Genomic DNA, 18482 nt, shown 5'->3' with positions numbered 1-18482 from the left:
CCATATATATATATATATATATATATATATATATATATATATTTAACAATATATGAATTACTATAAAAGATGTATAATAGAGTGTGTTTCATTTTGTTATATAACAACTTATTTTTTACTGTTTTTTATTACTATTACTTAGGAATATATTTTTTTTATTACTATTTCTTACCAATATATTTTTATTTTTATTTAATTTTTTATTTGTAGTAACTATCTATAATAAGATTTATATAGTAGTATTAAGATTATTTAATTTAATTTCTTTTATTAAGTATTTTTTTTATAACTGATTGTGATTAAGGATGAGAAAGTTAACTTTGGTTCATCAATCTACTTGGTGAATCATGGTATTTTTAACCTATTAATTCCTTTAATTCATTTTGTCTATTCCACTAAATTGACGGACTGAAAATGAGATAAGATAAATTGATTGGTTAGATAATTTTTTTCAAAATTAAAAATAAAATAGTTTAAATAGCATTCTATTATTTGTAATGCAAACATGTAAAACATATAATTTAAATTATCAGTATTTATATATTAAGTTTCAATAATAAATTATAAATTAAATATGATTTTAGTTAATTCAACGTGGAGTTGAATTTCGTGAATATTCCAAACTGTTATATATTTTATTTTCAAACTATAAAAACAACTTAAATAATACATTTTTACATATAAAAAAATTAATATAAATCAATTAAAACATCTATTTTCATTCATTTTTAAAATTATTAATATATAAATAAAAATTATTTTAATTTAATATTGTTAAAAATATTAATAATGAATTAAAAACTAAAATATATATATATATATATATATATATATATAAAATTAACTGTATTTTTAATATATATATATATATATATATATATATATATATATATAATTTAAAAAATACAAAATTAAAAAAAAAAAGGTGGTTGGCCTTGTGAACTCAATAACTCTTGGATTGGCAATCTAAATCAAGATATTTCATTATGACAAAGTAACATGTTCTTCCTTATCTTTTACAAATTAATACAGACCGGATCGAAAAAATGAATCAGATATACTTATTTTGTGATATTAAGATAATTAAATATATAATACAATATTTATTAATTAAATGAGTTTCTTAAACACATTAGTATAGTGTGTCAATTGTACGTATCTACGAATAAAATCCCAAAACAAATTAACATGTCTTTTGCCGACAACAACACTTAAAAAGTTTAATTGAAACTATTAAAACTTGCAAGACTGAAATCAATTATCCAAATTAACTAATTTATACTTGTAATATTTAAACAATTTATTATTAGAAAAAATAAGCAGAAAACGTTATCAGAATTTATTTCAATTTTGAAAAAAAAAATATGTAACTTATATTTATTTTGCAAAAATTAATTACACCTTTAGTTTGTTTGGTATTTCTTTGCTCTTGTTTTCATCCATTAATGTGTAGATATGGAAGTGTCCAAAATCACTTTTCTTACTACTAAAGATGGTGTGTGTGGTGGTTGAGAAGAGCTTACTCAACAAACATTATGGACAACTAACATAAAAAAACGCTAGAATGACAGTTGCACATATGGAACACTCTTTTTGGAAAGACAACGTGACAAGTTGCTCAACCAACTATGTACAAAACTCAAGCAGTTTCCGAAATAACGTTGTACCATCAACTTTTTAGCCTCTGGAACAAACTTCTTCAACAGCAAACATTCAATAAATAAACATGCCTTCAATCCTAATGTATCATAACATGCGGCTCATGCTTTTCAGCAAAACTTTCAAATACTTAAACAATATTTTTTTATAATATTTAAATATTATCTACATGTCATTTTGTGATTGGTCTATGGTGATGTTTATGATTGTTTTTATTGATTGTGGAATAATTTTGGACTAATGACAGAATACCACGTAGATGATGTTCAAATGTAATATCAAAAAAATATTGTCTAAGTATCATTATCCTTCAAACATATATACCCTGGAGAAAATAGGAAAAACTACTTTAACAATTCTTTTTTAAAATTTTTTTTTACAACAAATACGTGATAGTTTGTTATTTGTCCGTTTTAAATATTTTTTTTTAAATAAATTCAAATAAACTAATAAAATAGTAACATGTGTTCTATTGTCAAAAAATTGTTAAAATAGAAAATATAATTAATCTTATATTTTATTTAATTTATTGAGTAGGTAAAATTTTTATATTTTTCAATTTAATTATGTTGTTTAAGATTATTATTATTGTTAAATGTGAGTACTATTTTACTATGTCATATCTATTAAAAATTAAAGTTTTTTTTAAACAAAAAATAATATTGTAAATAGTCTAAAATGACAAGTCATTTATGTTAGCTTAAAAGGTAATTAAAGGAGTACAACAATCTCATTATTTGATATTTTTTCAGTTAAAATAATAAGAGTTGTATTTGTAATTTTATAATAATTACATTATCATTTTATATTAATTATAAAATTTTCTTAAGATAAATAAGTAGAATGATTTAGTAAGATAATAATCATAATCCTCCATTTAATGAAAATAATTAAATAGTAGAGACTTAATATAAAAATTTAAAGTATTCAATAAACTGAAAAAAATTAATATGGATTAAATTGAAATTCTTCAAACCTGAAATTTAATTAAGTTTTCAGAAAAGAGCTTAACTTACTTTTAACTCTCATAATTTTTTTAAGGATTAATTAATTTTTAAATCTCACAAATTTGAATATTTTCAACTCAGTCTGTATTAAATCCTTTTATTTTTTTAAGGATTATTTATCATTTTACATTAATCTAATATTGTCTCATATTTTACATTAATCACAATATTATTTTATATTTTATATTAACTGCAATATCATCTTATAAGAATTTCATATTAAATTGATAGGAAAATAAATAAGTAAAATGTCAAGTAAGATACAATCATGTCTCCTATTTAACAAAAAGAAAAGTTAAACACAACAAAGATTCAATAATAAAAAAAGCATAAAATTCTAAATACTTAATAAACAAAAAAAAACATCAAAAGATAAATTGAAACTACTTATCAAATAAACTCAAATCATAATTAAAACTTAAAAAAATCATAAAAACACTTTACTAATAAATAAAAATGGGTTAAATATGTTTTTAGTCCCTATACTGTGGTACGATTTTGGTTTTAGTCCATTTTCAAACTAAGGTCTTTCAACTTTAGAAAACTCTGGTTTTAGTCCCTTTTATCAATTTTTTTTAATTTTATTTGTTGTTTCAAGCACGTTTCATTATAGCATTTAGATTGTTTACACTGTTTGACACATGTTTGCTTCAATGTTTTGAGAAACGCGTTTGAAATAACAAATAAAGTTAACAAAAAATTGGTAAAAAAGATTAAAACCAGAGTTTTATAAAATTGAAGGACTAAATTGTATCTTAGTTTGAAAATGGACTAAAACCAAAATCTTCCCAAAGTACACGACTAAAAACATATTTAACTCAATAAAAATCTATATCACAAATGGAAATAAATTATTAAATATGATTTCATTCCTTATAATATATTTTTATAATTTTCATGGAGTTATTGTATTCATTTTGTATCTCCAGTTTCAATTCTTAGGTTCCTATCTATTGTATAAAATGAAGGACACGTGGCAGCTCTTGAATGAACATTTTGAACTCGCGGCAGTTCTTGAATAAACATCTTGGGACATGTGACAACTTTTCATTTTTCTTAAAACATTTAAAAAGAAAAATAAATCTATTATACAATAATATTTTTATATTTTACAATAAAATTTAACGAATATCAATACTTTCTTAACATAAATTTGAAAATTTCTAATAATAATAATAATAAAAAAAATTTACTAATAAAACTAAATATATATTTTTATAATAAAAGCTAATTTTTTTATTTATTTTTGAATAATTCTTTTTGTTGTTAATAATTATTTTAGTTTAAAAAATAATTAAATTTTAAAAAATTATCAGTAAAATTTTTAAGATAATTATTTTAATTTAAAAAAATTATTTGTTAAAGACTGAAATTGAAAAAATAATGTAAATATTAGAAAACCAAATCGTTTTTACATAATAGTATAAATAAAAATGACTTTTCATATTAATTAATAGTAAAATAGATAATTTAAATCAATAAAATTTTAAAAAATATCAACAATTTCTTAACATAAAGTGCAAATACTCTTTAATACAATTGTTAATTATTATTTAATACATCAATATGAAATTATTAATATCATACATATTTACGGTCATACAAATTAAATGGTATGATTAATTCTTTCTTTAATTAATTAATTAAGTTTAATTACATTTTATAAAAGCCAAACATTAATTAACTTTTTCATATATTATATATTAATTGACAACATTTAATTTACCATTTAGAATTATAATTATTGTTTACTATATCAATATGAAATTATCAATTATGAATTTTATTATGTTTCAATAAAATCATTATTTATTATATTCATTATTTACTCGTTTATTATATTCAAATATTGTTTATAGATGTTTCAAATAATTATATTAATTCATTTATTAGTTTTTTTTTTTTTATGAAATAATAAGAATAATATTTAAAGCTTACCTGCGTTTTTGTTCAAGTTAATATTATTATTAGAAATTTATAATGCAAATTTAAAACGTTAATTATCAACTCAGAATAAATTTACAAATAAATTTACTACAAACATTTTATTTTTCAAACCATTCAACTGCGTTCCTTCCTAACAATAATATTATCTAAAGAAATTATTTTCTTTTAATTTTTTTATAATAACACTTCTATATTACCTAAAACAACAATAATATAATACTTTCTATTAAAATTATTATACATTATGGAAAATTCAGATTTATTAAAAGCATACACACATATATATTATTGAAGAAAATTGTGTAACGGTCCGGCATTATAATAATGAAGAAATAAATCTTGTTTTTTAGGTCGTGAGAAATTAGTTTCTTTTATTAGCCTTAAACATTAATAAACATTGACATGGATTAACATTTAAAAATAGTAATATTAACGAATAAATCACAAAAATATATTTATAAAAACTATTTTTTTAAAATGAGCACGCAGTTAAGAATATATTCGTATTTAAACCAAATATAAAATTTGAAAAATGGAATCATTAGTCTAAAATTAAATAAAAAATATTGCGATCAGTCTTTTTTTAACATAATTTACAAATTACAATAACTAGATAAACTAAAATCGAACAAATTTAAGCAATAATGTTAGAGTAGATGAGACCAAGTATCAAACATTATGTATAAATGTTTCCTCACAATTAATCAGAATAATAAAATTTATGTCAAACGTTACTTAAATTAAAATTTACAATTAATTTTTTGTTTATTAACTTTAATTGAACTTAACTCAAATTAATTTTCTAACTGAAATTCAAGCAAACAAATTCAATCATAAGTTTTTCGTATTAAACAAATTCATTAGATTCGTTATTGTCTTACTTAAAAGAACTTCTAATCACCATTAGTAAAAATAATCTTGATATTATTATTTTTTCGAGAATTTTTGTTATTAAGGTTTTATTTTTTTCAAAATAAATTCTATTGCGCGGTGAATATAATTTTTGTTATTATTATTTTTTATTAAAATAACTTCTAACGCAATATAATAAAGAAATTGTTCAACTTTGTAAGTGAATAGAATTTTCTAATGCAACGTGACATACTTTTCTAATGCAAGTTGATATAAACAATTAATTTCAACAAAGTATTTAATAAAATTCTCTTAACATATTTTATATTGATTAAATTTTATCTAAAATTATCAAATCAAGGTCCACACATGTAAAATGACAATTTATTTTTTTCACATAATTTGAAAAATTAACAGGAAATTATCAAATCAAGGTCCACATATGTAAAAATTCTTTGTTATGGTACATGAAACACGTTTAAAACTATGTTCCCACTTCTGAGTTGATTGAGATGACTTCAAATTCAAAGAAAGTCAATGCTGCCAACATTTTTCTTACCTAGGGTTAGCGTGTTCTTAATAAACTGCGCATGAATAATGCATAATGCATTTCTAATAGTTTAATGGAAAGTAATAAAAAATGGTTTGATGGTTGGCTTGGCTCTAATGGAGCTTCACCCACCTAATAAAGTTCCAATTTCATAATAAGAACACAAAACGAAAGATTTAAAAACTGCGAAGTTTTTCTGCAAGCATTGCACAAAAATCATGTCTTCTCTAAGATCCACCATGTCAAATGGTCCTTCTAAATCAACCTTTGACGAGCATCGATGGGTGATTCACATCCGCAAAACCCTCGAAGAAGAGCTCCAGGAAGATGCTGAATTTGCTGTATCCATCTTCAGTGTGCCCAAGCTTCTCATGGCAAGTGATCCTGACTCTTACGTTCCCCAACAGGTTGCGATTGGTCCTTACCATTATTGGCGTCCTGAGCTATATGAGATGCAAAGGTACAAGATTGCAGCAGCAAAAAGATTCCAAAAACGTCTGCAAAGCTGCAACTTGGATACTCTGATTGATCAATTGACCAAGTTGGAGCAAAGGGTTCGATCATGCTACCACAAGTTCTTGGATTTCAACGGGGAAACACTGGTGTGGATGATGGCAGTTGACGCCTCCTTCTTGCTTGAGTTCCTTCAGGTTTATGCCATGCAGGAAGGAGCAAAGGTGCAAAGGGTTTCCAGCAGCATGTCGCATTTGGTGGACTATGCTGGGAAGAAATCAGCTCACAATGCCATTTTGAGAGACATTGTGATGCTTGAGAATCAAATCCCGTTATTTGTGTTGAGAAAGATGCTGGAGTTCAAATTCTCATCACTGGAAGCTGCTGATGACATGCTGAGCATGATGTTCATAGGGCTGTTCAAAGAGATTTCTCCCTTCAAAATGATGGAGGAGTATCCAAACATTCAGGTGTCAGAGAGCGTGCATTTGCTAGATTTCTTGTACGATTTGATAGTGCCAAAATCAGAACAACAACCAGACACAATCGAAGCTGAGGTTCAACAAGAAGAAGAACAAAAGCAAGGGAATGAAAATGAAAATGAAAATGAAGAAGGAAGCTCAGACTCCAGCCATGTTAAGCAATTCTTCAGTGAAATATGGAAGCTTCTTTCAAAGCTAAACAAAGGGCCAGTGAAGTTAATAAAGAAGGTAATTTTGTCTAAACCTCTCAAAGTGTTTGTTCAGTTGCCTTGGAAAATCGTTTCCAACCTTCCAGGACTGAAGCTTCTGAAGCAACCTGTTGAATATTTCTTCTTTTCTCAAGAAAAAGGAGAAAGTGTGAGTTCAAGCAGTAAAAGTCTCATGAACAAGCCACCCTCAGTGGAGGAAATCACGATTCCTTCTGTTACAGATCTCTTGAACTGTGGTGTTCGTTTTGTAGCTACTGCTGGAAGCATATCAAACATGAGTTTTGACACCAAAACGCGAACTTTTTATCTTCCCACAATAGGTTTGGATGTTAACAGTGAAGTTTTCCTGAGAAACTTGGTTGCGTATGAAGCATCGGTTGCATCGGGGCCGTTGGTTATAGCCCGTTACACAGAGTTGATGAACGGGATTATAGACTCGGAGGAAGATGCAAAGATTCTGAGAGAAAAAGGGATAATTATGAACCATTTGAAGAGTGATAAAGAGGTGGCTAACCTGTGGAATGGAATGAGCAAGTCGTTGAGATTGTCAAGGGTGGCAGAATTGGACAAAGTGATTGAAGATGTTAACAAGTACTATAACTGTAGATTGAAGGTTAAAGTTGTGAAGTTCATGAAGGCTTATGTGTTTAGTTCTTGGCAGTTTTTGACATTCCTTGCTGCCATATGCCTCTTGCTCTTGATGGCTTTGCAAGCTTTTTGCTCTGTCTACACTTGCACTCGTTTTTTCCAATCTGCACTCAATTCCACTGATTAATTCATCTCTCACCAGATGTTAACTATTAATAAATGGAAGGAAAAATCATTATTAATATATTATTTTTCTGTTTCTCCCAAATTCACTTTCTGATAGAATTTGGATTGTCTGATTTTTTTTTTTTACCATGTCTTATATTGGTTGGATACTAATTTTAATGTTTTTAAAAGTATTAAAAAAATTATTGTACCGTACGACTCGATCGGCCACACAAGCATCCCACTATCAAGTCGGCAGACGACTCTAGGAGTAACTAAACGGAACAGGATTAAAACGTTCGCTTCCAATCGATAATCAGATATTAGAAGTATTGGACTGAGATTGGATCATGATTAAGATTTTACTAATACAGTTCAAAACTAATTTACTATATATGTATTTATTACTCTCGAATTAAGTAACCTTACATACGATTTATTGATTTTAACATTAAAGAATCTTTGACAAATGCAACTGCGAAATAATGAAGTAAAGACAAAGACTTAAAATAACTATAAGAAGACTTTTAAGAGAAATTATGTAGGTGTTTGAAGTATCTCTCACGTCCAAAACAATTATGGCAAAATCAATATTTTTGTTAAGGCAAGCACAGAGAATACCAATAAGAAATTTAGATTTGTTGTGATATGTATGTCAGTTGGTCACTTGGTGATGATGAAGATGATTCGTCTTGTTTCAATAATTAAAGTAATTTCAAGATTATATGTTGTTTTTTTTCCTGTTTTTTTTTAAGTTATTCTGTCTTGTACCTTATTTTTCTAGATTTCAGTCACTTGTTGTAATTCACGACGTGGTCTGTTAGTATATTTGGACAATTACTTGAGAATGAAATCTTCATAGCCCAATAACATTATATTTTTATAATTATAAAAATAAATTTTATAATTATAAAATTTTATTTTTTCTAATTATCACTAAATTATTCTTTACCAAGATGCTAAAAGGTGGTTAGGTTGTCAAAACATCATTTTGTCTTTGAGTAAATTAGTTTCTTATTGATAGAATTTTATATGCCATGTTCTGCATGAGGAACAATAATTATATAAGTTAAAGCTTATCTTAGACCTTAGTGTGAGAAGCATATATAATCTATGATAGTGAGATGTGTCCATACTAGTAACTTAAAATTTGATTTCCCTTTTTTTTTTTATTAATTTGACCCCACAATCTTTTATTTAAATTAACTTGCATATATTAACGGAAAAGAAAAGAAAAAGAGTCCATTTAATTGGTAATATTGTAAGATAAATTGAATAATAATCATATATAAAATGACGATTGAACACTTATCGATCATCTAAAGTCGTTTTTTTCGAAAATAAAAAATATAAAAGAGGAATAAAGATGTGCATATTTAATTGAAAAGTTATATCTTGATAGATACTTATACATATTCTCCATGCCATTTTATTTAAACTTCGACATTCTTTTACGTCAGAAAAAGAAAATAACAATATGATCCAACCCTTATATTATAGTATAATCTTACGTATCACTTCAAAATTATCATAAGAATTAAACCCCCACTTGAATGTAAAATCTGAAATATTCAAACTTTAAAGGAAATAAAGCGTTGAGTTTAACTAATAATAAAGAAAACCCCAACAAATTTTAGAAATATATTATTTTCTCAGCCAATTATATTATTTATTTCCCTTGCACAAAGTGGTATATTTTACCATTATTTAAAGCTAAATCTTACTTTTATACAGCTTTAGAGCTAGAAAATAAGGTATAGTTGAAATGTTGTATTCTTTTTTTTTTTTTTAATGGAAATGGGATTGCTCATCATGAGTTATGTCATGAAATGGATACTTTAATTAGGAGAATTATGGCAACAAGCCAACTTCATAATTATACATTATTTAGAAGCAAGTGGCAGAGATTACAATGATTTACCTTTTCTTATGGTCAAAGAAATCTTTCAATCTTTCAATTAATAAAACTATTTAAATGAAAGTGAGGGATCAACATGCAACAAACTTCACTTTTTTCTTTTTTTTTCCTTTATTCTACGAACTGTATATCATTCCTCACGAAGAGAATATTGTTCTTACATTGCTCGTTTTTCTCATTCATTGAGCACATATATTATTATATTGTTACAAAAAGTAAGGTAACACAAACCTACCTAAAACTTAGGATATCCAAGTTTCCAAGTTAAAGCCACTTAAATTTCTAAGTATATATAAAAGAACGATACAAAGATATATTTTTATATTTATTTAATACGTAATATAAGGATAAAATGATTGTAATAATATAAAATTTTGTATTTTTTTATGAAAAAAATAAGATAAAAAATAAAAAAATATAATGTCAAATAAATATAAAAAATTTATTTATGTCAAATAATATTTTTCGTATGTCAATGGTACTGCCAACTTGAACAATAAGCAATAAAAACATTTGTTTGAGGGGAAGAATGAATGTAACAAAAGATTGGTCAAAGACAATTGTTAGGTATAATTTGTTTATAATTTTGTGAAGTATAATTTTTATTATAAATTTAGTTTAGTTCTATGTTTTATTATTTTTTGTTTTTATTTTTTTAATAAACTTTCATTTTTTAATGACAAATGTATAAATTTTGGAATGTCAGCGGTTAAATTTCATAGAAATTATTTGAAATAGAAGAATTAGCATAGTTTCTATATAACAATTTTCATAAGCTTCATCTTCTTATGTGTTAATACCTAAAATTTTCCAAGCATATCATAAAATACAGCTTTGGATTTTGATTAATATCATAAATGTCTTCTCTGAAATCAGTTATGTCTATTGATTCAAAGTCTAACTTTGATGAGATCCAATGGATCATCCAAATCCGTAGAACCCTAGAAGAAGAGCTTGATGAAGATGATGAAGATGGTGAATTCCCTGTGTCGATCTTCAAAGCTCCTTAAAGCATCTGATCCAGACTCATATATATCCCTCAACAAGTAGCTCTTGGTCCTTACCATTACGGCGTTCAGAACTGCATGAGATGCAGATACACAAGCTTGCAGCAGCAAAGAGGTTCCTGAAGCAATTACAAAGCCCTAACTTGAATAATCTTATTGACCAATTGTCGAGCAAAGGATTCGAGCATGCCACACAAGTTCTTGGATTTCAACGGGAAACTGATAGAAGTCTTACATCGACTAAAGATAAGGTCAACTTAGAGTATGCAAATAAGTGCAGATCTCATTTTACAAGTCGGTTTTGTGGGAGTTGAGTTAGACTTAAAGCCTATTTTTTAACATTCTATGGTTAGAGTTTATTCTAACTAGATATTAGTGTTGATGATGACAGTTGATGCCTCATTGTTGCTTGAGTTCCTCTAAGATGATACAAAAAGGAAATCATTTCATCACAATGTTGAAAGTCTCACATTGATTAAAGATAAAATCAATTTATAATATATAAGTGAGTGCAAACATCACTTTATAAACCGATTTTGTAGGGTTGAGTTAGACTTAAAATCCATATTGATCACGAAGATCATTGCCTTGTTTAGAGAGATTTCTCTTTACAGAATCATGGAAGAATATCAAAACACTATTCAAGTCTCAAAGAGTTCACATCTGCTAGATTTCTTATATCACATTATTGTTCCAGATATGTTTTTTTATTATTTAAATGACTTTACATATTATAATAATACATATTAGCTTTGTTGAATAATTCTTTCCGTTAATGGTGATGTGAAGCATAGCTATTGGTTACTTGCGAATGTGGTTAGGTTAAGTGCTTGTAATTAATGATTAGAAACCTTAATTAATTTACTTTGTTCTAATGATTTAGAATCTTTTCCAACCTAGATGCACGTGACTCTAATATTCTTCACGTGTATTCCTTATGTGCCTAATGTATCACTACCCGTTAGTTTAAAGTGTAATAATTGTTTGTTTACACTATTTATTAAATTTTAATATTTTTTTATTTTTTTATGTAAAATTATTCTAGTAATTGAAATCCCATCCACCATCCACCAAAGATCATGAAGTACTAATGAAATTTGGTTCTCCATAACATTTTAAAAAATATATTGTTGGAAGTCTCACATCGACTAGAGATGAGGCCATTTAAGTGTATATAAATAGGTGTAAACCTCTCCTTCTAGCTGGTTTTGTGAAGCTGGTTTTGTGGGGTTGAGTTACGCTTAAAATCCACTTCTAATACATATGTAATGAAACTTTTTTTCAATTTGATGTGTTTATTTTTAAATATACCATTTAATTTAGACCAATAAAAAAATATAAACATGATAAATAAGGGATTTTATTAAAATATATATATCACTCAAAGATTGAAAATGAAGAGAGAGATAAAATGAACAAAGTTTTCTATTTAAGTGTACCTTCTATATATTTGATAGCAGTAATACGATTAGATTTGTAACCTTAAACATAGTATAACCAAAAACCGTATATGTTGTGGATTGGATTGCCTTTTACTAAATTGAAACATTAACAAATTTCGTAGATACCATGATATCTAAGTATAGCTTTTGTGTTTTGTTTTCATTCTCCACTTTTCCTAACACAACATCCTTTTTCCCTATTGGGAAACAAACATCTTCAACTATGCATAAATCATTTGAATAGATACTCCTCCTATTGTGATAAACCCAACGAACTCAATCAAAGTTCATATTTATGATCAGCGTCCCAATCACAATTGCACCACCAATATTGTGATTGGGAAGCTACCATCACCTTATTAACCTAATGCTTCGTCTCGTTTCAATTCTTGTTCTTTCATGGATCTTGTTTTCTCCATGCCATGCACAAGATTCAGGGTCCCCAAAAGGTTCATTTTTTGGACATTAATAATGTTGTCGTTTTAATATATTACCTCTTGTGTTGTTTCCTAAATGATGGTTATGGTTGATATCAGAAATGTTTTTGTTTATCACAGAAACCCAGAATGGAAACCCTGCACCTCAGAATAACTCAATAATACCATTAGCAGCATCAAGAACATACAGAATTGACCCAAGTAATGATTTCAATTACTACGATGGTGGATGGGATATTACCAATACACATTATTATATGGTGTGAACCTCTTGTTTTCCTACCCACATGCATTCTCATTTTCTCCACACATCAATGTTTTTCACAACCTCTTTTGCATTGTAATATTAAGCATCTTCCTACCCTAACAACTACTTTAAAGATGTTAGATGAAAAATCCTCAGTTTCTGAGTTGGAGCTCATACATATAATATCAATATGTAAAAATTGAATGTAATATATCTACCAAAGTTTACAATCATCTTCATGAATTTACCTTAGACAACTCAATATCAAAAGGGAACTCTGATAACATAAATTTTGTATTTCACATCACATGTTGCAAATTTTGCATATTTCACATCACATGTTGCAAAATATGCATATTTTGCATATTTTGAAGATTACACATGTTGTGTCCGTATCATGTTGAGTGTCCATGTCAAAATCTGTGCTACATATAGATAAAGATACATGTATAGCATCTAATTCTCTTGCTACAAATTGGTTGGAGTGTAGTCTCTTGCTTTTTCTGGTGTTCCTCCGGTTGCTGTTGCTGTCGTCTGGTTTTTCATGGTGGCAATTGTCTTCACCCTCATAGCTTTATTGAGTTGTTGTGGCTGCTGCAAGGGAAAGCACAGTGCTGAGTACTCTCGAATAATTTATGTAGTGTCACTCAGCTTTATCGTGCTCTTCTTGATCATGACAGCGTAGGTCCCTTTTATCCCTTCGTATATTTTTTCAGAAACATGCTTGAATCCATGTTAGTGTTCACTCCCACGTTGCAGAATTGGAGGGTTTTTCCTTTACACTGGACTGGAGAGATTCCAGATTACTGCAAATGATGTATCAGATGTTCTTGTCACGAAAGCAAACTCAATATTTAATATTGTTGAAAACGTGGTAACCAATCTTGCAGCCGCCAAGAACATACAAGTAGCTGGTTTTACTCTTCCAGATGATATCAAGCAAGGCATTGAAATCGCTGAAGATTTCACCAACGAAGCTGATATTATTAGGAATCAAGCAGAGAAAACTGCAAGAATCTCAATGGAATTCCTGAAAGCTATGTGAGTGAATCCTAGGTTTCATCTTTTAAGTTTTACTAATTCTAATTCTATGATACAGAAAATAGACCGAACAGTTAACATTCCTAACGTTCGATATATATACATGTATATTTCTTGTATTAATTGTCAAACAGATTAAATACTAACAAGTATTGATTTATCATTTAATCTGTCTGATAATTAACACAAAAAATATGTTACGAATGTTAACCGTTCGGCCTATGTTATACACTAATTTTATAATTTGTAATAAATAACGAAGTATGTTGCTAGCATTGGTTTTCTGCTTTTTGTGAAGCTTGGGTTAAGGAATTGAATTCATCTTACTGAATCAGTGTCTGTAAATTCCAGAAGCGAAAGTCTGATCATTGTTGGCTCTATGATGCTTATTTTGGCAGCAATTGGCTTCAGTAAGTATATAAAGTCCTGCATGATTATTCCCTTTGAACAAAAAGTGCATGCATTTGACTCATTATATATTGTTTTAATTATCATTGCAGTGGTCTCTTTTCTTGGCTGGAAAGTAGTCGTTTACATGTAGGTGACTAAGTTCCATTTCTTTCTTTCTTTTTCTTGAAATAATTGTCCATTTTTTGTTTTTGCGTTTTCAATTTCCTTCCTAGTACTGTGTTTCTTCTATGATGTTTTTTTAGTTCTTTCCAAATATATACTGCAGCTTGGTTTTCTTTGGGTGGATTCTGGTCACAATCACATTTCTGTTGAGCAGCTTATCTTTGGTTGTTCATAAGTAAGTGCTATAAAATTATGACAACCATGTTTCGTCTTCAATTTGTAGTTGATTTGTTTCTTTAATTTTGATTTCACCTTCCAGTGGTGTAGCTGACACATGTGTTGCCATTGATGAATGGGTTCAACACCCACGAAGTGAATCAGCTCTAAGTAAGCTTCTTCCTTGCATGGATGAGGCAACAACCCAGAAAACCTTGGACATAAGCAAAAACACCTCGTACCTTGTGGTAAATTTGGTTAATGAATTTGTAGTTAATATAGCCAACAACGATAATCCTCCAATGGCTGATAAGGATATAAAGTACAATCAATCTGGTCCAGCCTTGCCCCTCATCTGCAATCCATTTTTCCCTAACATGACTGAAAGAAAATGTGAGACCATGGAAATAAGCTTACAGGGTGCACCTACAGTAAGTTCGTCACTCCATTTTTTTTTTCTCAAATTTTTTCTGAAAAAAATGATATCACTATACATTTTTATATTGACATAAAGTACGGGTAAAATAGTTATTAAAATATAAATTTTTATAATTTTTTTTTAAAAAATAAAAAGTAAATAAAAATAATATTAAATAAATATAAAAAATTTATATGCATTAAAGAATGGTTTTTTTTTTTTTTTTAACCATCATGCATGGCCTTAATAAAACATACAAAATCTATTAAACAAGTTTTACGGCATTAATTTTTACAAACTATATTCAATATGATAACTCAATTTTACAAAACTGACTAATAGGTGATTAATTTTTAAAGTGAAGTTACACTTATATATTATAAATTCGTCTTATTTTTAGTTGATAATATCCTTAATGAAATGAAAATTAAACTCAACAAACTCCATCTTCATATGCTAAACATTCTACCTTTGCCTTTATAAGCTTTAATTAAAACGAGAAAAATGAACATGTAAGATATAAAAAGGATAATGATACTTTAACAACATATTTTTGACAACATTTTAACATAATTTATGTGTCATTCTGTGATTGGTTCATGTTAGTGTTTATGATTATTATTATTGATTGTGGAATAATTTTGAACTGATCACAGAATAACACATGTTAAAATATTTTCAACAAAATATTGTCAAAAATATCATTATTCATAAAAAAAACACTCATAAATATATTGTCTTAAAGTTTTGAATTAAAAATAATATCAGTTTTTTTATGGAAGTCATTCATATTTTATTAATGTTATGTTTATCTGTTTTTTTTATATCGAACAGACTCATATTTTATTAGTATTGTATTTATCTGATAATTGAGCCTTCCTTATGAACAGGCATATAAGAGTTTTTTATGCAATACATCTCCATCTGGTGTGTGCATTACAGTGGGGAGATTGACTCCATCCCTGTACTCAAAGGTTATGGTGGCTACCAACTTGAGTGACTCACTGTATCGAAATGGTCCAGTCTTTGCTGGACTATTAAACTGTTCTTTTGTCATAGGAACATTTGATCAAATCAATAACGATGATTGCCCTTCGTTCAAGCGAAACAGCCACCAGATATTCATTGGCTTGGTGGTTGTTTCAACTGCAGTAATGTTTTCTGTGATTTTGTGGGTTGTCTTTGTCAAAGAAAGACAAGTTCAAATGTCTGCAAAGAAGATAAGGACAAGAACAGCAACACCTGTTGTAGTTCCACAAGAACATGACCATGATGTAGTTCCACAAGACCAAGAAAACCATATTAGCACACCATAATTTCTCTAATACGGAGCATCTTCCACTTTAAGCAAGATCTTAGTTAACTTGGTAAGAATTCAAGATGGTGAATTATGATTACTGATCGTTTAAACTAGGATGTAAATTTTATGCTTTTGGACTGTATAATCTTTAACAGTTATATATATACTTCATACATACTTCGTACATTACTTACTGTATTAAAATCATTTAATTAAGATTATGATATTTTAACAATTTTTTTTAACAATTTTTTTATAATGAGATATGTGCTACTATTTTATTAGTTTGTTTAAATTTATTTTTAAAAAATTATTTAAAATGAACCAATTACAAATTATCATGTATTATTAAAAAATTATGAAAAAAGAGTTGAAAAAAAATTTCCTTTAATTAATCCACCTAATCTCACATCTTTTCTTATTAATAATTCACATTTTATGCTTTAACATTTTTGTAGTTTAATGAATTATTAATATTCTATAAGCTATTTAAATTCAAAACGATCAACCATAAACACTGTTAAAAAAAATGATATTCAATTATCAACACTCTTATAACTGTTGAAGAATATAAATAATTATAAAAATGTTTATAGATTGCTTGGTACCTATTGGGTTTTTGAGATCATTCTTATTTTTTATTTAAGTAGAGAGAAAGTTAAAGTTGGAATTTAAAGGGGAATTAATTTACTTTCTAATCAAACTCGTTAATAAAAGAAACGGCATTCTTTATTTTTAATTATTTGACTGTATATTAAAAATAAAAAGAACAATAGTAACCACCACTCTATATTTTTATGGGGTTTTATTACAATTTTTTTGTGTGAATTTTATAAGAGTTACCATCACATTTTCAAATTCTTTTTAATAAAAAATAAAATTGCCCTAATTAAAATTTGACCATATCATAGAGAAACTTGATATGAATTTTAGCTATGTTTTAATAACCAAACTATTATAGTCTAACTAAAAGACTAACCAATAAGTTATATATGCATTAAATAATTTTATATAAAAGTTCTTTTTGAGAATTTTAATATTAACAAGTTATTAATAACCTATTATTAACAAATTCTCTAACTTTTAAAAATAGAAAAAGTCTTTTTCTTTTATTTTTTTTTAAATTTACTCTTGAAAAGTAATGGAAGAAAGAATTGGTATATATATTCTTAGTACTTTTTTGGAATACTTATTATAAGATGTGTTATTTTTTACATATTTTTTATATTGTTGTAATGTTTTTAGGTTTTTAAAAGTAACGCGTCTAATTAAATTTTGAATAGCGAGCAATAATTAATATCACTAAAGTTACCATGATTAAAATTGAATATGAATATAAGTAAAATTAAATTTAAAGATGGTCTCATTTTTGTCCATAAAAAGCAAGTGAGTCTTGTTTTTGTTATATATTTCATAAAACATTTAGTTTGCGATTTTGTGGTTTAGTTTATAATAGGTATAAAAATTTTAATAGTTTTTTATATTTAATTAAATTAGTATTAATAATAATTTTTAGAAGTTTATTTCTTAAAGTAAGTAATATTTATAATTATGTAATTTATATTCTTTTAAGTACAAAATATAAATGATTTTGAATTCGACAAAAATAATAGAATAAATATAAATAAGAAAACTAATTTTGGATGGATTAAAGGACAATAAATGCGAATTAATAGACTAAATGCCGCATTATGCTTTATAATTAAATCAATATAAAAAAATTATATATATATATATATATATATATATATATATATATATATATTTTATTTAGAATTCTTTATTTCTTTTGTATATAGGATTATTTTATATATTTTTAATTCTTCGATAAGTACTAAAAGAATATTTTATAAACATTTATTAATGAATAATATGATTTAAAATTAAAATTGATACTGTATAATTTATTTTTTCCTTACCATAATGTCTTAATATTTTTATAACAGAAACTTAAAATATTTGTCAAATATTACTTTTACATTGATAAAATGTTAGGTGAAAAATGAAATAAAATAAAAATATGCTTAGGTA

At 26.6% G+C, this 18482-nt stretch overlaps 2 protein-coding genes across 2 annotated transcripts; both read left to right on the top strand.

Annotated features, from left to right (window-relative positions):
- The first annotated feature begins 6254 nt into the window (after positions 1-6254).
- LOC106773048 (putative UPF0481 protein At3g02645) lies at positions 6255-7934 on the top strand. The gene is made up of 2 exons (XM_014659735.1): positions 6255-7025; positions 7215-7934. The coding sequence occupies exons 1-2, from the start codon at positions 6255-6257 to the stop codon at positions 7932-7934; spliced, it is 1491 nt and encodes a 496-aa protein (XP_014515221.1).
- Positions 7935-12646: 4712 nt separating this feature from the next.
- On the top strand, positions 12647-16467 carry LOC106773047. The gene is made up of 9 exons (XM_022786263.1): positions 12647-12728; positions 12837-12976; positions 13454-13581; positions 13723-14004; positions 14356-14414; positions 14505-14541; positions 14681-14752; positions 14837-15164; positions 16042-16467. The coding sequence occupies exons 1-9, from the start codon at positions 12647-12649 to the stop codon at positions 16465-16467; spliced, it is 1554 nt and encodes a 517-aa protein (XP_022641984.1).
- Positions 16468-18482: the final 2015 nt, after the last annotated feature.

The sequence above is a fragment of the Vigna radiata genome, chromosome 9 (assembly GCF_000741045.1).
Source record: "Vigna radiata var. radiata cultivar VC1973A chromosome 9, Vradiata_ver6, whole genome shotgun sequence".
Taxonomy (NCBI): domain Eukaryota; kingdom Viridiplantae; phylum Streptophyta; class Magnoliopsida; order Fabales; family Fabaceae; genus Vigna; species Vigna radiata.
Note: the sequence above shows the minus strand (reverse complement) of the source record. Positions and strands in the feature narration are given on the sequence as shown.

Coding starts and splice junctions, on each gene's coding strand:
- LOC106773048 (XM_014659735.1), top strand. CDS start 6,255: ATGTCAAATGGTCCTTCTAAATCAACCTTTGACGAGCATCGATGGGTG. Junction 7,026..7,214: donor CAGACACAATCGAAGCTGAG/GTTCAACAAGAA, acceptor GTGTTTGTTCAG/TTGCCTTGGAAAATCGTTTC.
- LOC106773047 (XM_022786263.1), top strand. CDS start 12,647: ATGCTTCGTCTCGTTTCAATTCTTGTTCTTTCATGGATCTTGTTTTCT. Junction 14,005..14,355: donor ATGGAATTCCTGAAAGCTAT/GTGAGTGAATCC, acceptor TGTAAATTCCAG/AAGCGAAAGTCTGATCATTG. Junction 14,415..14,504: donor TTTGGCAGCAATTGGCTTCA/GTAAGTATATAA, acceptor TTATCATTGCAG/TGGTCTCTTTTCTTGGCTGG.